At 46.7% G+C, this 15,067-nt stretch overlaps 1 protein-coding gene across 4 annotated transcripts in view; it reads right to left on the reverse strand.

Annotated features, from left to right (window-relative positions):
- Positions 1 to 15,067, reverse strand: part of DGKG (diacylglycerol kinase gamma) — a 158,953-nt gene that overhangs the window by 39,506 nt on the left and 104,380 nt on the right. For all 4 annotated transcript variants that reach the window (XM_068545449.1, XM_068545448.1, XM_068545447.1 and 1 more), the window contains one exon: positions 11,619 to 11,709. In XM_068545449.1, the coding sequence (XP_068401550.1) occupies positions 11,619 to 11,709 (91 nt within the window). The remainder of the gene's footprint in view (positions 1 to 11,618; positions 11,710 to 15,067) is intronic.

Consider the following 15,067-nt stretch of genomic DNA (forward strand, 5'->3'; position numbering starts at 1 on the left):
AGAGTTCTTAATCAGTGGATGATGATCCTTGTCTGGACCCATTATTACAGTCCTTTAGTGGCAGGATACACCTGAGGACACCCTAGCACCCTTTCTGTGCTCTTCTTCCAAATTTCTACAAATGCCATTTTCTCCATGAATTCTTCCTTTCCATTCTCCAAAAAGGATCTCTCTCTATCTCTCATCTCTGCATCTGTGTTCTCATGGAATCAAAGACCTGAAGAGTCTTGAAAGATCATTCAGTCTAATTACCTCATTTTATAGATGAGAAAAATGGAGGTTAAGGAGGTGAAAGGAATGGTCCATTGTCACATAGCTAATCAGAGTCATCAGATCTGGAATTAGACCTTTGGTCATTTAGATTGGCAACCAAGAGGACATGAGTGATTTTGTAAGGAGGAATTTTGGCAGCTGGATGAGGGCCAAAGCACAGAATCTTAGAATGGTAAAGCCAGATGGAACATTAGGTTTGGTAATGTCTGATTACCAAAATGAGAACAATGAGGCCTAGAGTTAGTAAGTGACCTTTCTAGATCACACGGCTGTCTCTTGCAAGAGTTAGGGCTTAATTAGGGCCACATATATAGGCCACAGAGTTGGGCCTACTTGCTTCTGTTTCTGCTGTACTCACTGCCTAAACTGCCATGCAGCTCTTTTATGCGTATTAAAATCCTACCCTTTCAGCTCAAAAGCTAACTCCTCTCTGAGGCTTTTTCTATAGAGGAAGTTGCTCTAGCTAGAAATTGATGTTCCCCTTCTCTGAATTTTCATTGCATTGTTTTTCTGTCGTATATGGAATGTATATTCTGCCGTAGATCATGCATATTTGCCTGTCCCCAGGAGATTTTAAGCTCCCAGAGGGGAGGGACCATATGTTACATGGCTCTGTGTTTTCCATAGTTGTGGTATGTCTTACCCATTTCAGAAGTCCAATATAACTATTTTTTAATTGGAAGAATGTGTACAGAGATCCCCAAACAAAAACCAAGGTGTTCCTTAAAGAAACCTGACAAGGTTTTTTTCCTTCCAGAGGAGTTCCCACAACTTCCCAGGATGCGTATATTGACCGAATAAAGTGGACTGAATACCCAGATTAGGGAGAAATATGGAAGGTTAATCCAAGTCTGCAAGAAATGGTCCTCTGATCACAGCTAAGGGAACTCTATATCTGAACAGCTGGTAATAAGAATAGGACACATGGGGCATGATGTATATGAGACAAACATTAAGAGACAGAAGACAAAAAGCACTCATTCATCCATCAAGAATGTTGGGAACCTACTTTGTGCTAGACCCTGGGGATGGAGTGGAAGTGGGACACAGTCCCTTTCCTTAAGGGACCTCCTGCAGGTCAACGCTAGAGGCAGTGATATCCTGCTAAATGCTTAACAGCAGGATCTCCAGGAAAAAAAGAAGCTCTGATCGTGGTGTTCCACAGTGTAAGTATTCCCACTATGGCCAATTTCAAGCTACAAATGTGACATCACTGAAAGCAGAGGTAGGAAGAGATGTGCCAGCAAGCAAGCTGGCCCCAGCATACCACTGAGAAGGCAGTAGATATCTGCATATCTGCAGGGCCTATAGCCAGAACAGAGAAATTTATTGGGAGTGAAAGAAAAGCAGTCAGGGCAAATAGTGCTGTCTATTTTCCCTAGAGAAGAACTAGAAAGAATGTTTTTAGTGTCAATAATCTGATGTGTATCCTGAGGGAAGAAAAGGGAAGAAATTGAGTGGTGTTGATGAGTGGTGATAGCATTTCTAGAAAGACTGTCTGGTATTATCTACATTAAAAAAATTTTTTTTGGCCTGGCATGTAGCTAAATCTTCCAGAGCAGTGGCTTCCCCTGCATTCAGAGGAGCTGTCTTATAGCATTTTCGGAGCTCATGTCTTGCTGTGGGCAGTTAGATACTAATACACATGTGTTATATGATAATATTAATAGATATAATTCATTGAGTAACTATTATGAACCAGGCACTTCATATATTTTATGTCTAATCCTTACAGCCCTGCAAGGTTGGTATTTGTATCCTCCTTTTTACAGATGAGGAAACACTGAGTCAGTGAAACTGAGGAAGGTCCTTGTTTTCCCAGTTTATCCAGGTTTGTGGTGGGCTTCATGAACTTACAGGTTTCCTACAGAAGATGCAAATGACAAGATCAAGAAGACAGTCCAGCTTATGGAGCATATACCTGAGGCCTGTGAATTTTGTGCTTTGTTACCTATGAGACTACTTTTGGAGTCTTCTAGATATAAGGGATTTGATTCTTCATTTTAAGGAGGACACTGGAAAAGATGGAGTCTATCAAGAGAAGAGTGGTCAGGATAGTCAGGAGTCTGTACATCAAGTTGTATAGGAACTGGGGACGTTGGCAAAGATCAATAGGAGATGACATGGAAGATAGATTTCAGCCCTATGAAGGGCAGTCGTGTGGAGGAGCAGAAAGGCATGTTCTGTGTGCCTCCAGATGGTGGAAATAGGCCCAAAGATGGGGAATTCAGTCATGCATCCCACAAACACTTATTGGGCCTCTATTTTCTTCCAAGCATTGTGCTAAGGGCTGACAGGGGAAGGATATGGCGATAAAAGGGACATACATCCTTGTTCAACATCGTGAAGAACTTTCTGAAAGTCAGAGCTTTCTAACAATGGAACAGGCTTCTGGAAAAGTAGTGAGCTTCCTACCCTTGGAGTATTCAGGCAAAGGCTGGATGTGTACTTATCAGAATGTGCCAGAATGAATCTTTTTGTTGAGCGGTACATGGGACCAGATCCCCTTCCAGTTCAGAGATTCGGAGTCTTCATTCAGCCTTGCTTCGGCAGGCTGAAGTGCTGTGCTGAAAAAGTGTCATCACGGTCCCCCTCCTACCGCCCGTGTCCATCTAGCTGCATGCTCCGCGTTCTCTGACAGTGAGTGGTGGCGGGCCAGTCAGACTGGAAAGTGGCTGCCATCTGTGACAGGGATGATGGCATTTTGGCGGGTTTGTGTGGGCTCCAGGAATGCAGCATTGAAGCCATGTACACACAACCTGCTTAAGAACATCCCATGGGCAGAAAATGTTTTCTTCCTCTTCATCCCTCCTCTGTTGCTGTGCCAGGCAGGCACAATGGTGCCTTTGAGAGGGGCAGCTGGAAGGGGGTGTTGGCAGGGAGGCTGGAAGTAGAACATTGCAGCTGAGGGGGAACCAAATTCATTTCCAGGAGCAAGCCTGCCCTGGATGCCAGTTTCCAAAACAAAACTGCTGCTTCTCAGAGCTCACGGTGGTGGGTTGCCTCAGAGTTGGACAGAGGGCAAAGCCGTTTCCTATCCGCTGCTCCATCCTCCCCAAGTTAAAAAAAAATCCTGGTGTGTTGAGGCATTCTTGTTCTAGATGCAGATTCATGGGTTTTGCTGTCTGTCTGGGGAGCTCAGACCAACTTGGGGTGCATGGGGCTTTCTGAAGGGTCAGACTTGCCTGCAGATAGAGCGGGGCTGATGGCCATAGGGGGCAGGTAGGCTTCTTGGCCACCAGAGAGGGGTCAGGATGGAGACCCTTCCTTCTGCCTTTCAGAGTCGCTTCTTCTGACCCCCTAGCAGCCCTGCACCCTTGCTGCCATATGGGCCCTGCCCACTCACTGTCTTCACTCTCCTTGGTGGGAAAGAGGTGGGAGAACTCTGGCATTTCCTGTCCTGGGTTCACAGTTGTCCCAGACCCTCGGCTACTTTCAAAGTTCTCAGCAACAGCTCAGAGATGGGCGTGGGAGGTCTTCCCACTCACCTCACAGTTAGGAGAAGGCCTGAGTACCGGACTGCAAGCTCAGCCGTCTCCCACTCTGTGTTGCAGTTGGAGCAAGGTGGGTCCCTTTTACTTTGGCGGCTTCCAACAAAAAGGTATCACTTGAGTCCGGTCAAGTAGTAATTTCTGTTAGTGTTCACACTAATTATGGGATTTTTTTACACTTGGGTTCAAATTGTACAATCAATAACTAGAGAGCAATTACTTCATTTCAGGTACTGGGGAGACAGGATGAATAAGATAGAGGCCTTGCTTCAGACAGCCGACTGCCTAAGAGATATGCCAAGTCCTGAATGGGAGCCCCGCCACCAACTCAGCTGACACATACATTAGGGGGAAAGCAGAGGTGTAATGCAGAGGCCAGCTCCTACTGGGAGGGCTGTGGCATTGTGGGAGCATGTGGGCTTTCATCTGATCTGCTCTTGCGGTACTTATCTTTAGGAGGCCCAATTTCCTTGAGTAAATAATACACACCATGCAGAATTGTTATGAGGATTAAACAAGACAGTGTACCAAAGTGCTAGGACAGACCTTGTTGCAAGGTGAGTGCTCAGGAAGTGACTGCTGTTGTTATTAACTTGTGGATCCCAATGGACTTGAGATATAATGTGTATGTGCACACATTGTTTAACCGCTCCTTTGTTAGGTTATATGCCCTTCCTGAAAGAGTCAATTCTTCTCCTTTCTTAATTCCTCTTCTATAGAATACTAGGATCAGCAAGTTTGCGACCTCACTAAGATAGATAACCAAAGACCTATCCACTATAGCCAATGAACATATTTGTATGTAATAGTCTCTGTCTGTTTCATAACCCAGTTGTAGAAGCAGAAAAGGATTGGAATAGTTCTCATCTAAGGTCCCTGAATCTCCTGAGTGTAGAGATGAAGATCATGAATTCTTTTCAATATTCTAAAAAGTCTAAGAGAAATAATTCATTTCCCACTGACAGGGCCTCACAGGTCATTATTATTTAAAAGATGCATTTGTTTGGTAGACATAGCTTGGGGAAAGTTATTCTTTCACTAAGGGACCTTGGTGGGTAGAAAAGTTAAGCTCGTTGGGGCAGAGGTTAGCCGAGAGATCGCCCAGGAATCTGTGTGGAGGTGCCTTGTAGCCCAACATGCTGAGTCATGTGACCCCAGCCTCAGTCTCCTGAGACCTCCTCGGGCCTCATCTATCCACCGTGCTGCATATACCCCCACCTGCTTTGTGAAAATGTAGGCATGAGAATTCATCCCTAAAAATTATTCCGAAGTCCTTGGGAGACACAAAGCATATGTAGCCAGGAGTCTGAAGACAAAGAAAATCAAAGCAATTCACAAAGAACAAAGGAAATGGAAAAGAACAAGAAAATAAAAGCATATGGATGAATGGAGGCTTGAAGCGAAATACAGGGTATGCATTTGTAGGGAATAAAAAAGAGGGTCATTTAAGAGAGAAAAAGTTATGTGTCAGAAACTGTAAGCAAACAATGGGATTTTTAAAGAGGAACTGACAGAAACTATTTCTTCGTAGTAGGCTGAAAGATTTTAAGGATCAGTGAAGGAAACTTATAGTCAGTGCATGGCTGAAAGAGGTAGAGAGACGGAAAGGATGGAGCTGTGTTTAAAAATGGATAAAGATTTAGGAAATCAAAGAATCACAGAGGTCCTCCAGAGGCCTGCTTTTAAAGATACAAAGGCTAATATTATTACAGGATTGAAATAAGGTCAACATTAGAACAGTACTGATCCCTGATTGCTGAGACTGTGGGTTACTTTTCCTTTTCGCCTCTCTATGGTTTAAAATGTTCTACTATGGATTTGGATAGCTTTTATCATCAAGAAGAGAATTTAGCACACGTAGTAGGAGGGAGCGGGAAGAAACTGAGGTGGGTTATTTGGAGCAGTGAGAACCGTAGGATGGGCAAGAAGGAGAAATCTGAAGAGCAAGAGCTGCCTTGGGTGGCCTCACAGTGAGGATGCTGCTGGAAAGTTGGAGCCCCTGGACTCAATGGAGGAAGTGAATGGACTCCAGAGACGGCAGAGGATGTCCTCTAAGGCCCATTCCAGTCTTTGACTCCAGGGTTTGATGCATGATCAGGTTGCCACCTTTTGTTTTCTAAGAACTCAAAATCCCCTGCAATGCTCTTCTCAACTTTCCCTTCCCCGTGAATACGTTTTCGTTTCATCTCCCCTGGAATCACTGCGGCTGTGTTGATGGGCTGAGCATTTGGCTAGTTCCCACCTTCATTACTCCAAGCTCTGAAAGGCTCTACCTGCCCAAGCTGAGAAGGTGTAGATGATGCCAGAAGAGGCCAAGGTGCTTGAAGTTCTCTTCCCTCTAATTGAGGAGTGTGCAGCATTGCCAGTGGATGCCAAGGCAGCCATGGGTTCTTTCCTGCCACTTACTGGCTGGGTGAACTTGGCCAAGCTACTGAACCTGTAAAGTCCTTGTTTTCGCTCTTCTGAAAAATAATGACACTTGACTGGATTGGAGTAGCTAAAGATATCTGCTCAATCTTAAAGTAATCTGATTCATTATTTACTCAGCTTCTTTACATGCACATGGCTGTGCTAAATATTAGTTTTAGAATTTAGGATTCTCATAGACAGGGCCCATCTCATGATACGGCTTCAAGATCCCTAGTACTGTGCCCAGCACATTGCTTTTTGTAAAAATCACATTTAAAAAATTGAGATGAAATTCACCTGACACAAAATTAACCATTTTAAAATATATGATTCAGTGGCCTTTAGTACATTCACTCACGCTATCTTTTTGAGGTGTTAGAATAACACAGTCTTTGGGGTTGGTTCCGTTTTGTTTTAATAAAACAGTGCTGCACTGCACCTCCATGCTCATCCCCTTGTGAACTCACGCACAGGAAACTCTCCAGGTCTAGGACGTGAAGAACCTGCTGGGTCGTTTGGCCTACAGGTGCATTTTCAGTTCAGCATTTGCTGTCAAACTGCTCTCCAGAGTGGTTTACCACTGCTGTCTGTCCCCCGGCAGTGTCTGAGAGTTTCCATTTCTGCTCCTTCTCCCATCACGGGGTGCGATATTCCCCATCGTGGTGTGGGAGCCCCACAGCACAGAGTAGGTAAAAGAAATGAACCAGCTCCGGCAATGTCACCACGGAGAGATCTCAAGAACTAACGGTGAGTGAAAAAGGCAAGCTGCAGAGCACAAAAGGGTTGTGGGAACTCGACTCCATCCAGAAAATTTTATTTCTTTGGTTACAAAGATACTTGAAGGGAATACAACAAAATATTGACAAACGCCAATTCTAAGTGAGGGGGAAATGGGAGGGTTTGATCTAAAAAGTTCTCAAAACCTTGTCGTATTAAAAAAAAAAAATCCTCAATTAAAAGGGGGGAATTGATGTGCAGAGATTCCCAAAATACACTGGGTAACAGATTTTTTTGAAGCAGCTTCCACATTTGGACTCACTTTTTCCCCATGCAGAGGTTCATATTAGTGGAGCTGGCTAGCCTTCCCTTGTGAACATTGTTTAAAAGTAGATACAATATCAAGGAATTTTGGAAGTTCTTATTTTTAACCAGTAAAATGAAAATTTTCCACAGCTTGTAATAAAATAAGTGCTCAAGCAGAAGCCTGCCTCTTTTGCTCCATGTAACTACAGCTCAAAACCTGCGCAAGGCTATTCTGGGCCTGGGGTGCAGGAGGTGACTCACTGTGTCCCTCCCTCACCCTTCCCCCAGCCGTTTATTCAGGTAAAATCAGATTAGAATAAACATCAAAGGCCGCTTTGGAAGGGAAGGGAAGTCAGAGACGTTGAGACCAGGGCTGATGACAACGATGTGGGTGACATGCTGGCTTCTTAATTAGAGGCAACCGCAATTTATGAGCACCCATTTCCCGGGAACGGCACTAACTTTCACAGCTTCCTTTGTGTGCCCATGGAAGAAGCATTTAGAGCATGCATTCGCAATATATATTTTTTTGCTCTCTTTTTCATAAATGTAAAAGTCTCATGCCTGCTTTTAATGTTATCTGAAATGTGAAAATAAATAAAAGTATGTGACTACGAGCAGATCAAGTATACCTCATACCTGTGAGAATCTCTGCTCTAGAATAAAGTGCCAGTACTGCCCTGAAACTCCTGAGTTTTGGGCAGATCTGGATTTGAAGCCTGACCTGACCACTCAGAGGCTGTGGACCTCAGGTGAGCTTCTCGCTTTCTCTTAGCTTCTATCCCCATCTCTGGAAAGGTGATATGATACCTGCCACTTGGGGCTGCTTTGTAGATTCTGTGAGGCACTTAGCACCACTGCCAGTTAACTTAAAAAAATAACAAACCTGAAAATGTTAATCCGAATAATAGCCTTGGGAAGTAGGCTAACCCCTTTCTTCCCATTTTATAGATGAGAATACTGAGGCCCAGACAACACACTTCCGCTGAGGAGGGCTAATGCTTGTCCGGGCCAAGCCCCTTTCACTGAGTCCCCCCCAACCAAGTATCTGCAGGTGAACAGTAGATCTAGAGTCACCTTCTCCCCAGCCTTAGTCTTTGACCCCAAAATAGTGTCCAGGGTGATTGCTCACGTGGCTCCTCAAGGCCCCAGGATCCAATTTCCTTAGCACTAGTTAAGTAAGTATTATATTAACCAGCTCTTCTTGTATGTTCTGTCAACTGGGCTGTAAGCTTTATTTCAGAGAAGGGACCAAGTCTTCTAGGCCTCAGTAGGCCACAGGCCTCTGAAAAACAGGCTGTATTCCTTGTGAGAGACTTTCAATGGAGACCTTCCCTGCATAAGCTCATTTTAACTTTAAGTTTCACCATCCAAGTTTTACCAAGGTGACACACAGACACGAAACTAGAAATAGACTTTCCTATCTGTTCCCCTGAACCCCTTACCTTTGTGCCCTTTCTCAAGTCGCTGAACCTCTCAGCCTTAGGTTCCTCAACCATAAAGTGAGGACATTAATATCTTCCCTGCATGTTCTGTGGATCAAAATAAAATGAGATGCTGTGGGAAGACCTTTGGTAAACTTTAAGGCAGTTTCCCTCTCTGACTCTCCTCCTGTCCAGCCTGAGCCCCCTCCTTCCTCAAATGAGCGGTAGGACTGTGCCCTCTGTTCTCTTAAAGCATTTCTCAGCAGACCTGCCCAGCTGCCCCAGCTGAGAGGGGACCAAGTGGTCTCACATTCAGTAAAGGAGGAAGAAACAGTGCGTCCATGCTGAAAAATTCGCCGAATTTCTAGTGCTTGTTAGGTCAATCTCTATTTACTGTGTTCTAAGCTAAACTCCTTCCAGGATGCCTAAAATCTCCTGTCTTACAAGTTTCCAGCAATGAAATCTTGGTCAAGTTACTTAATGTATCTGAGCCTCAGTTTCCTCATTTAACAAAATATGGTAATACTTGCCTCACTGGGTTATTGTATCAAATGAGGACACATTACAGTAGGCAGTCAGAGCCTGTGATTTTTTTTTCCCTCTTCCTTGTTGCTTTTCTCTCCCTTCTGTTTATCTTTCTAAACCTCCGTGCCTCAGCTTGCTTTCTGTGACGAGGGGATAAGAATACCTGGCCTACTTAGCTCCCTGCTTGTTGTGTGACTCTGGAATAAAGGCTGAGGTAGGGCTTTGGAAACGATGACATGTAGTATAAATACCTGTGTGGGGTTATTCCCTGGATCGCTGACCTTGAACTGATGAGTGTGCTGGTTCTCCCAGGCCTGGGCTGTTGTGTGCAGTGGCCACATGTAGAAGGTCACTTAACATACCTTCTCTTACTGCTCTTCCTGAGGCCCCTGATGCTCTCACGTCTACCTGTGGTGCCCTGCAGCCTCCTAACACCTGCCACTCACACGCCTCCCCCTTCTGTCTCTTTCACCTCCTCTGGATCGCAAGACCCAGGACTGTCCACCCACTGCTCCCTGGATACAAAATGATGCCTGCCCCAAATCCTCCAGGCTGTCAGAAGCCGCCTGTCATATGAGCCCCCCATCCTTGGCCTCATGAATAAATACTAAAAAGACTCATTATGGAGAGCTAAGGAAAATAAGACGTGCTCCCAAAGCCCCCAACGGCCCACAGTGTGAACACCCTCCCCCGCTGCAGAGGCCACCAGCCCCCTCTGCGGTTGAAGAAGAGCCGCTGAGTATTGGACTCAGAGGGGGCCCGGGGTGCTGCCGGCTGGGAGCTGGGAGGGCGGGGCCCACAGAGGCAGGGGGGCTGAGCTGCTCTATTCTGGGCACAGTTTCAAGGCCAGCTGCAGGGAGAACAAGCAGTCGCTGTGTGTCTGCAGCTGGCAGCGGTTAGGCCAGGGCTGTCCCTCACTTGGGGTGTATTTAAAGACACCCCAGCAGATGATCATGCCAACAGCAAAAAGGCACACATAGCTCCAGCCGCGTTCAGTCTCCAGCCCAGCCCTCTCCTCCTTCCCTGCAGCTCCCTGGCCGTGGATTTACGTATCCATAGAGGATGGCGGGCTCCTCAGCCTTTCCCCGGTGGAGGTGGTACCACCTGGGGACATGTGCCCCCGGCTCCTGGGCCTCTCTGTCCTCTGACTGAGCCGGCTAAAAGTTCAGGGGATTAGCTGGGGCGGCTCCTCCCACCCTGGGGTTGGTAACCCGGCAACCGCTGGGGAGAGGCAGGCAGATGAGTCAAAGAGAAGCACAGAATCTCTGGCTTTGTGTTTTGTTTGTGAAAACTCCCTGTGAGCGCAGGCTGCCTTCTGCAGGGAGTGGCAGGGCTTTCCCACACTGCTTCAGGCGAAGTGCTCCTCCCCCAAGGGATGCCCGGGCCCCCCTTGACTGCTGCTGCAGGCTTAGGGACAAAGCCCATGGGCCGAGAGGAGCCCATCCCCGCCGAACTCTCTGACCGCCTTTCACTTGTTTTTCTCAAGTGAAAACAAGACTACAGGCCTGAATCCCATGGGAAGGGGTTGGGGGTGCGGTGCGGTGCGGTGCGGGTTGGTAAACTGAGAACTATGGGCAAGGCACCCGATGGGCCTGAGGTCCAGCAGAGCAGAGACAGCAGGTGTGCAGAGACGTTTGGGCTTTCAGGTGGCCAGAGACCAAGCAGACCTTTTCATAGAAGTGACAAGACCTCACGAGAGCAGCCCAGCAGATGCGGGCTGAGAGGTGGGAAGTGGGCAGCTTATCCGCCGGGACAGGAAGGTGCCAAGCTAAGTGTCTGAGGCAGGCTGCTCCAAGTGCCGGCAGAGTGAGGAAAACACGAGTGCACCAGCGGGATCGTCTGTGTAATTGGAGGGGCCTGGTTCAAAATGCAAATACAGGGCCCTTTGCTAAAAAATCATCAAGAATTTCAAGACAGTGTCAGAAGAGCATTAAACCAAGGGTCCTTCTGAGCGACTGTGCAGGTTGCACACCCATGAAGCCGGCCCTGGGTGCCTGTGAGTCAGCTCCTTGAAAGCAGCGACGGGCGAGCTGGGGGATGTCTGGCCACCTCCGGCCTCAACCCCAGACCCCTCAGCCCTGTGGCCATCAGTTCCCAGACTTTTACCAGGCTTGGGACATTGCCTCTACCCTCACAGCAGCTCCTCTCCCTGCGTGGGCAGCACCTGTCTTCACCTCTCGGAAAAGGGGAACTTTCAAGGCCACAGTGGGGAGAGGGCTGAGGGCTGGAAGCGACTGTGGCCCTGGGTCCGCTGGGCCTCTAGGTCTCAGAGCCCCAGGACTCCCTGGACGGGCTGAGAAAGGCAGGCCCCGTGACTGGAGCTCCTGGGAGTGAGGCCGCGGATGTGTTGGGAACAGGATGGATGTACAATGGACTACACTTGGGATCACCTCTTGAGGACGCTACAGGACGTCCTGAGGGTGTGTAACAGTCCAGGAGCAGAACCAAGGTCCAGCAAGTCTTGGGAACTCACCTCCAACTCTATGTGGTCGTGGAGTTTCTTGCAGGTGGCTGCGAAGGTCTCCGAGGTGCCGAATTCAAAGTACCACAGCTTGTTCTTCATCCTGGACCACGAAGCAGAAAGATGGCTCAGTGTTCTGTGTTTGAAATGGTCGTGTACAACAGCTCTGCTGTCGGTGTCCCCAGCCTTATGTTTTCAGCACTTGTTAATCGGATCAGGGATGGAAGATTTTTAACCAACCGTTCTTGCTATGAACTTAGAGAAAAACCCATTTATTTCTTAGACATCATGGCTACCCTGGGTGAACTGCCAACGGATCTGTGAACTTCCTGGTCAGAGCAGGAGAAAGGCCTGCTTTGCCTCCGTATCTGGATCAAGGGAGGAGTTCCATGAAAGTCAACCAGAGGTGGCAAGGGACAGCATGCTCTCTGGTCACTGTCCTTTCTACTACTAACGCAGAGGAACTTCAATAGTTGGGGTACAAAGGGACGATCAGACAGCCCTTTGAGACTTGAGCGATGTACACTCTCAGGACAGAGGGGGAACAGCCCAACGTTAAACCAGCTAAAATGTGTGCTACTTTGCCAATGCTTTGATTGGGAGAAGCAGAGTGGAGAGAATTGGACACAGATTTGCAGGCAAGGTGGAAAGAGAAGAAAAAAAGTGAGTTGTTTGCTAGCAATAGTTCCCCCCACTTCTTTCTCAACGGTGTTTGCTTAGGCTATGACAATCCTTGTTCTGTTTGCTTCAAAGGAAGAGCTCACTATTTTGAACTTTAAACATTTTCAACATTTTCCTTATTGGGGGAAAAAAAAACCACAATGGGGTTCCCACGCAGCTGGGAGCTTTGCGAAGTCAGATGGTGTGTCCTGACACTTGGTCGTTTTGATCAGATGGGCTCACCAGGAAGTGTTTCTGAAGGTATTCCATTCCTTCCATGCCAACTGTCATCCCCTTATCAGGGGCTGGCTAAGAGAAGGGACACTGTCCAGTTTATAAGCTGGCAGATTCTGCTGAGGAAGGGTTAAACAAAATCACATTCTTCTCGGCACACTCTTCAGGAGAGAGGACGCCGCTTTGCGTATTGCGGATCCTCCATCCTCAGATCTGTGGGCTAAGAGGAAAGGAGCATTCTTCAAAGGCAAGAAGGCTCTTATTTCTTCCTAGTATTCCTTAGGTCAGACTGTTTAGAATAACAGACAAAACTTTTCCCTCTACATTTCTCAAAGAGTCCACCTAGAACTGGAAGATGAGACTGTGTCCTCCCACTGCGTGAAGATTTCTAAGACCTAGTTGGGAAGGTTTCTGACTCTTGGTATGCAGGAGAAGAAATGACACATGATGAAGGCAATAAGAATAAGCAAGATTTGTGGAGTTATGCTCACGAAGAAGGTTAGAAGGACTGGGTGTGCTTTAAGTAGACCAGTGCTTCTCAACCAGCGTGCTGCGGCACAGGTACGCCTGAGATACCGATCTCCTCAGCCTTCAGGGTGGCCAGGTTGGGGTCTGGGGCAGGCTGAGCACCGCCCCCCCTCCCCATGCCGCAGCTGGCATTCTCTTCTGTGTGAGAGAGATGCCAAACAAGTGCTTTTGTTTTCTATGCCTGCCATGATATACATAGGAAACACTGCTCTGATCGCTAGTTCTCTGTATGCACAGTAAGGTGAATACAAACTACCTGGGGATTTCATTGAAATGCAAATTCTGATTCAGTCATTCAGGATTTGGGCATAAGAATTCCTTGTTTTCTAATAAGCTGCTAATGCTGGTCCAGGGATCACACTTGGAGCCGTGAGGATCTGGAGACTACATTTGTGGTTCTGAGACATTAGTATTCATAAGAATTACTTGGCGAATGTGATTAAAATGCTAGTTCCTGGGGTCCCATTTGTAGAGATTCTGTGTGATAGCTGTGGGGCGGGGCCCAGGAATACGCATTTTTATGAGTGCCCAGGTGATCATTATGCAGGTGGTCAGCTGTCAGGACTTTGAGAAACATTGCTCTAGATCCCAGTGAAATGACAGCCAAGGAAGAGGACAGACCGATTAACCCTGAAAGAGAGGATTCCTCACGGAGGACAGAATGAGGGTCAGTGCCTTTCAATAGACAGTGACGGCAAAAGACCCAGTAATAGGAAAAACACAGATTGTCATAAATGTCAAGGTTGAGGATGCCTCTCCAGCAACGAGAGCATCTCTGCAGCCAGCAGACCCGCATTATGATTCCATTTTCAAATATCACTGCTGGTCTGAATCATGACTTTTGAAAGTTATTGCCAGGAGATTTAGAGTTTTAATAAAAATTTCCAGAAGCCACAAGCTATTTTGGCCCAGAAGTGGCTCTTCTGATGACCTAATAAGGTTAAGAGGTCATGGTTAGGTCAGTATCGCAGAATGACTGAGAGGATCAGACAGACTGCTCTTCCATTGCTGGTTAAGTGTCCATTGCTGGCTGTGTAACCTAAGCCTCAGTTTCCTGATCTGTAAAGTGGAGATAATAAAAAGATCCGCTTCAAGGGGTAGTTGAGAAGATTAAATGGGATGACTGCAAAGCACTTCCCATAATGCTTGCTGCGTGATAAACTCACCAAGACCGTCAGCTACTTACTTATCAGTTATAATTTCAATGTCTTTTGAGTTGGCATGTTTGGATAACATAATAAGGTTAAATGACAGATCAGGTTGGGTAGCCGTAGACATTATACATTCAAATTTTTCTGGGACAGAAAAATATGTGATCATATTTGTCAGATCATGTGTCTTAACTTTTGGTTAAAAATACATGTTCCCGACATGTCTAATCTAATAGATTTTTTCCAGAGTCACAGACCACACCCTAATCCTTGGTTAATTATCTTGACTGGTCACATGATTGTCCAAAGACATGATGTTGATTGCAAATATGCTTTTAAGAAGGTGCACGTTTGGTGTGAGACAAAGTAGTTATCTATTCAAGAAATATTCGTTGTGCCAGGACTAGATAGGGTGCACTAGGTGCAATGAAGAACAAAACACAGCACTCCACGGGCCAGACACCTGGGAACGGCAGCCAAGGAAACAGATCATATGGTCGTGTGCTAAGCACTGGGACCACCTAGGAGGTGGGACATCCAATGCTTAGTGGGACCACCACTCATCCTAGGTGGGTGATGAGTTCCGAAGGATGTGGAAAGGAATAGGGAAGGTGGAGGAAGAACATTCTAGGCAGAGGAAAAAGCCCAAGCAATGGCACAGGGTAAGAGAGAGCATAGACCTGCTAGAGGGGATCTGGAACTCAAGGAGGGGTGGATTGGCCAGATAAGGCTGGAAGGGCAGATAGGAGCAAGATTATAAAGGCTGGGGTGCCATGTTTAGGTGTTTGAGCTTTATCTTAAAGTCTATAGTGTGTCATGGACCATCCTTAAGTGGGGGTGGTGATAGGGGGTGGCAGTAGTGACCTGAACAGACTTGTGCTTTTTAAA

This window comes from Eschrichtius robustus, chromosome 6 (genome assembly GCF_028021215.1).
Source record: "Eschrichtius robustus isolate mEscRob2 chromosome 6, mEscRob2.pri, whole genome shotgun sequence".
Classification (NCBI taxonomy): domain Eukaryota; kingdom Metazoa; phylum Chordata; class Mammalia; order Artiodactyla; family Eschrichtiidae; genus Eschrichtius; species Eschrichtius robustus.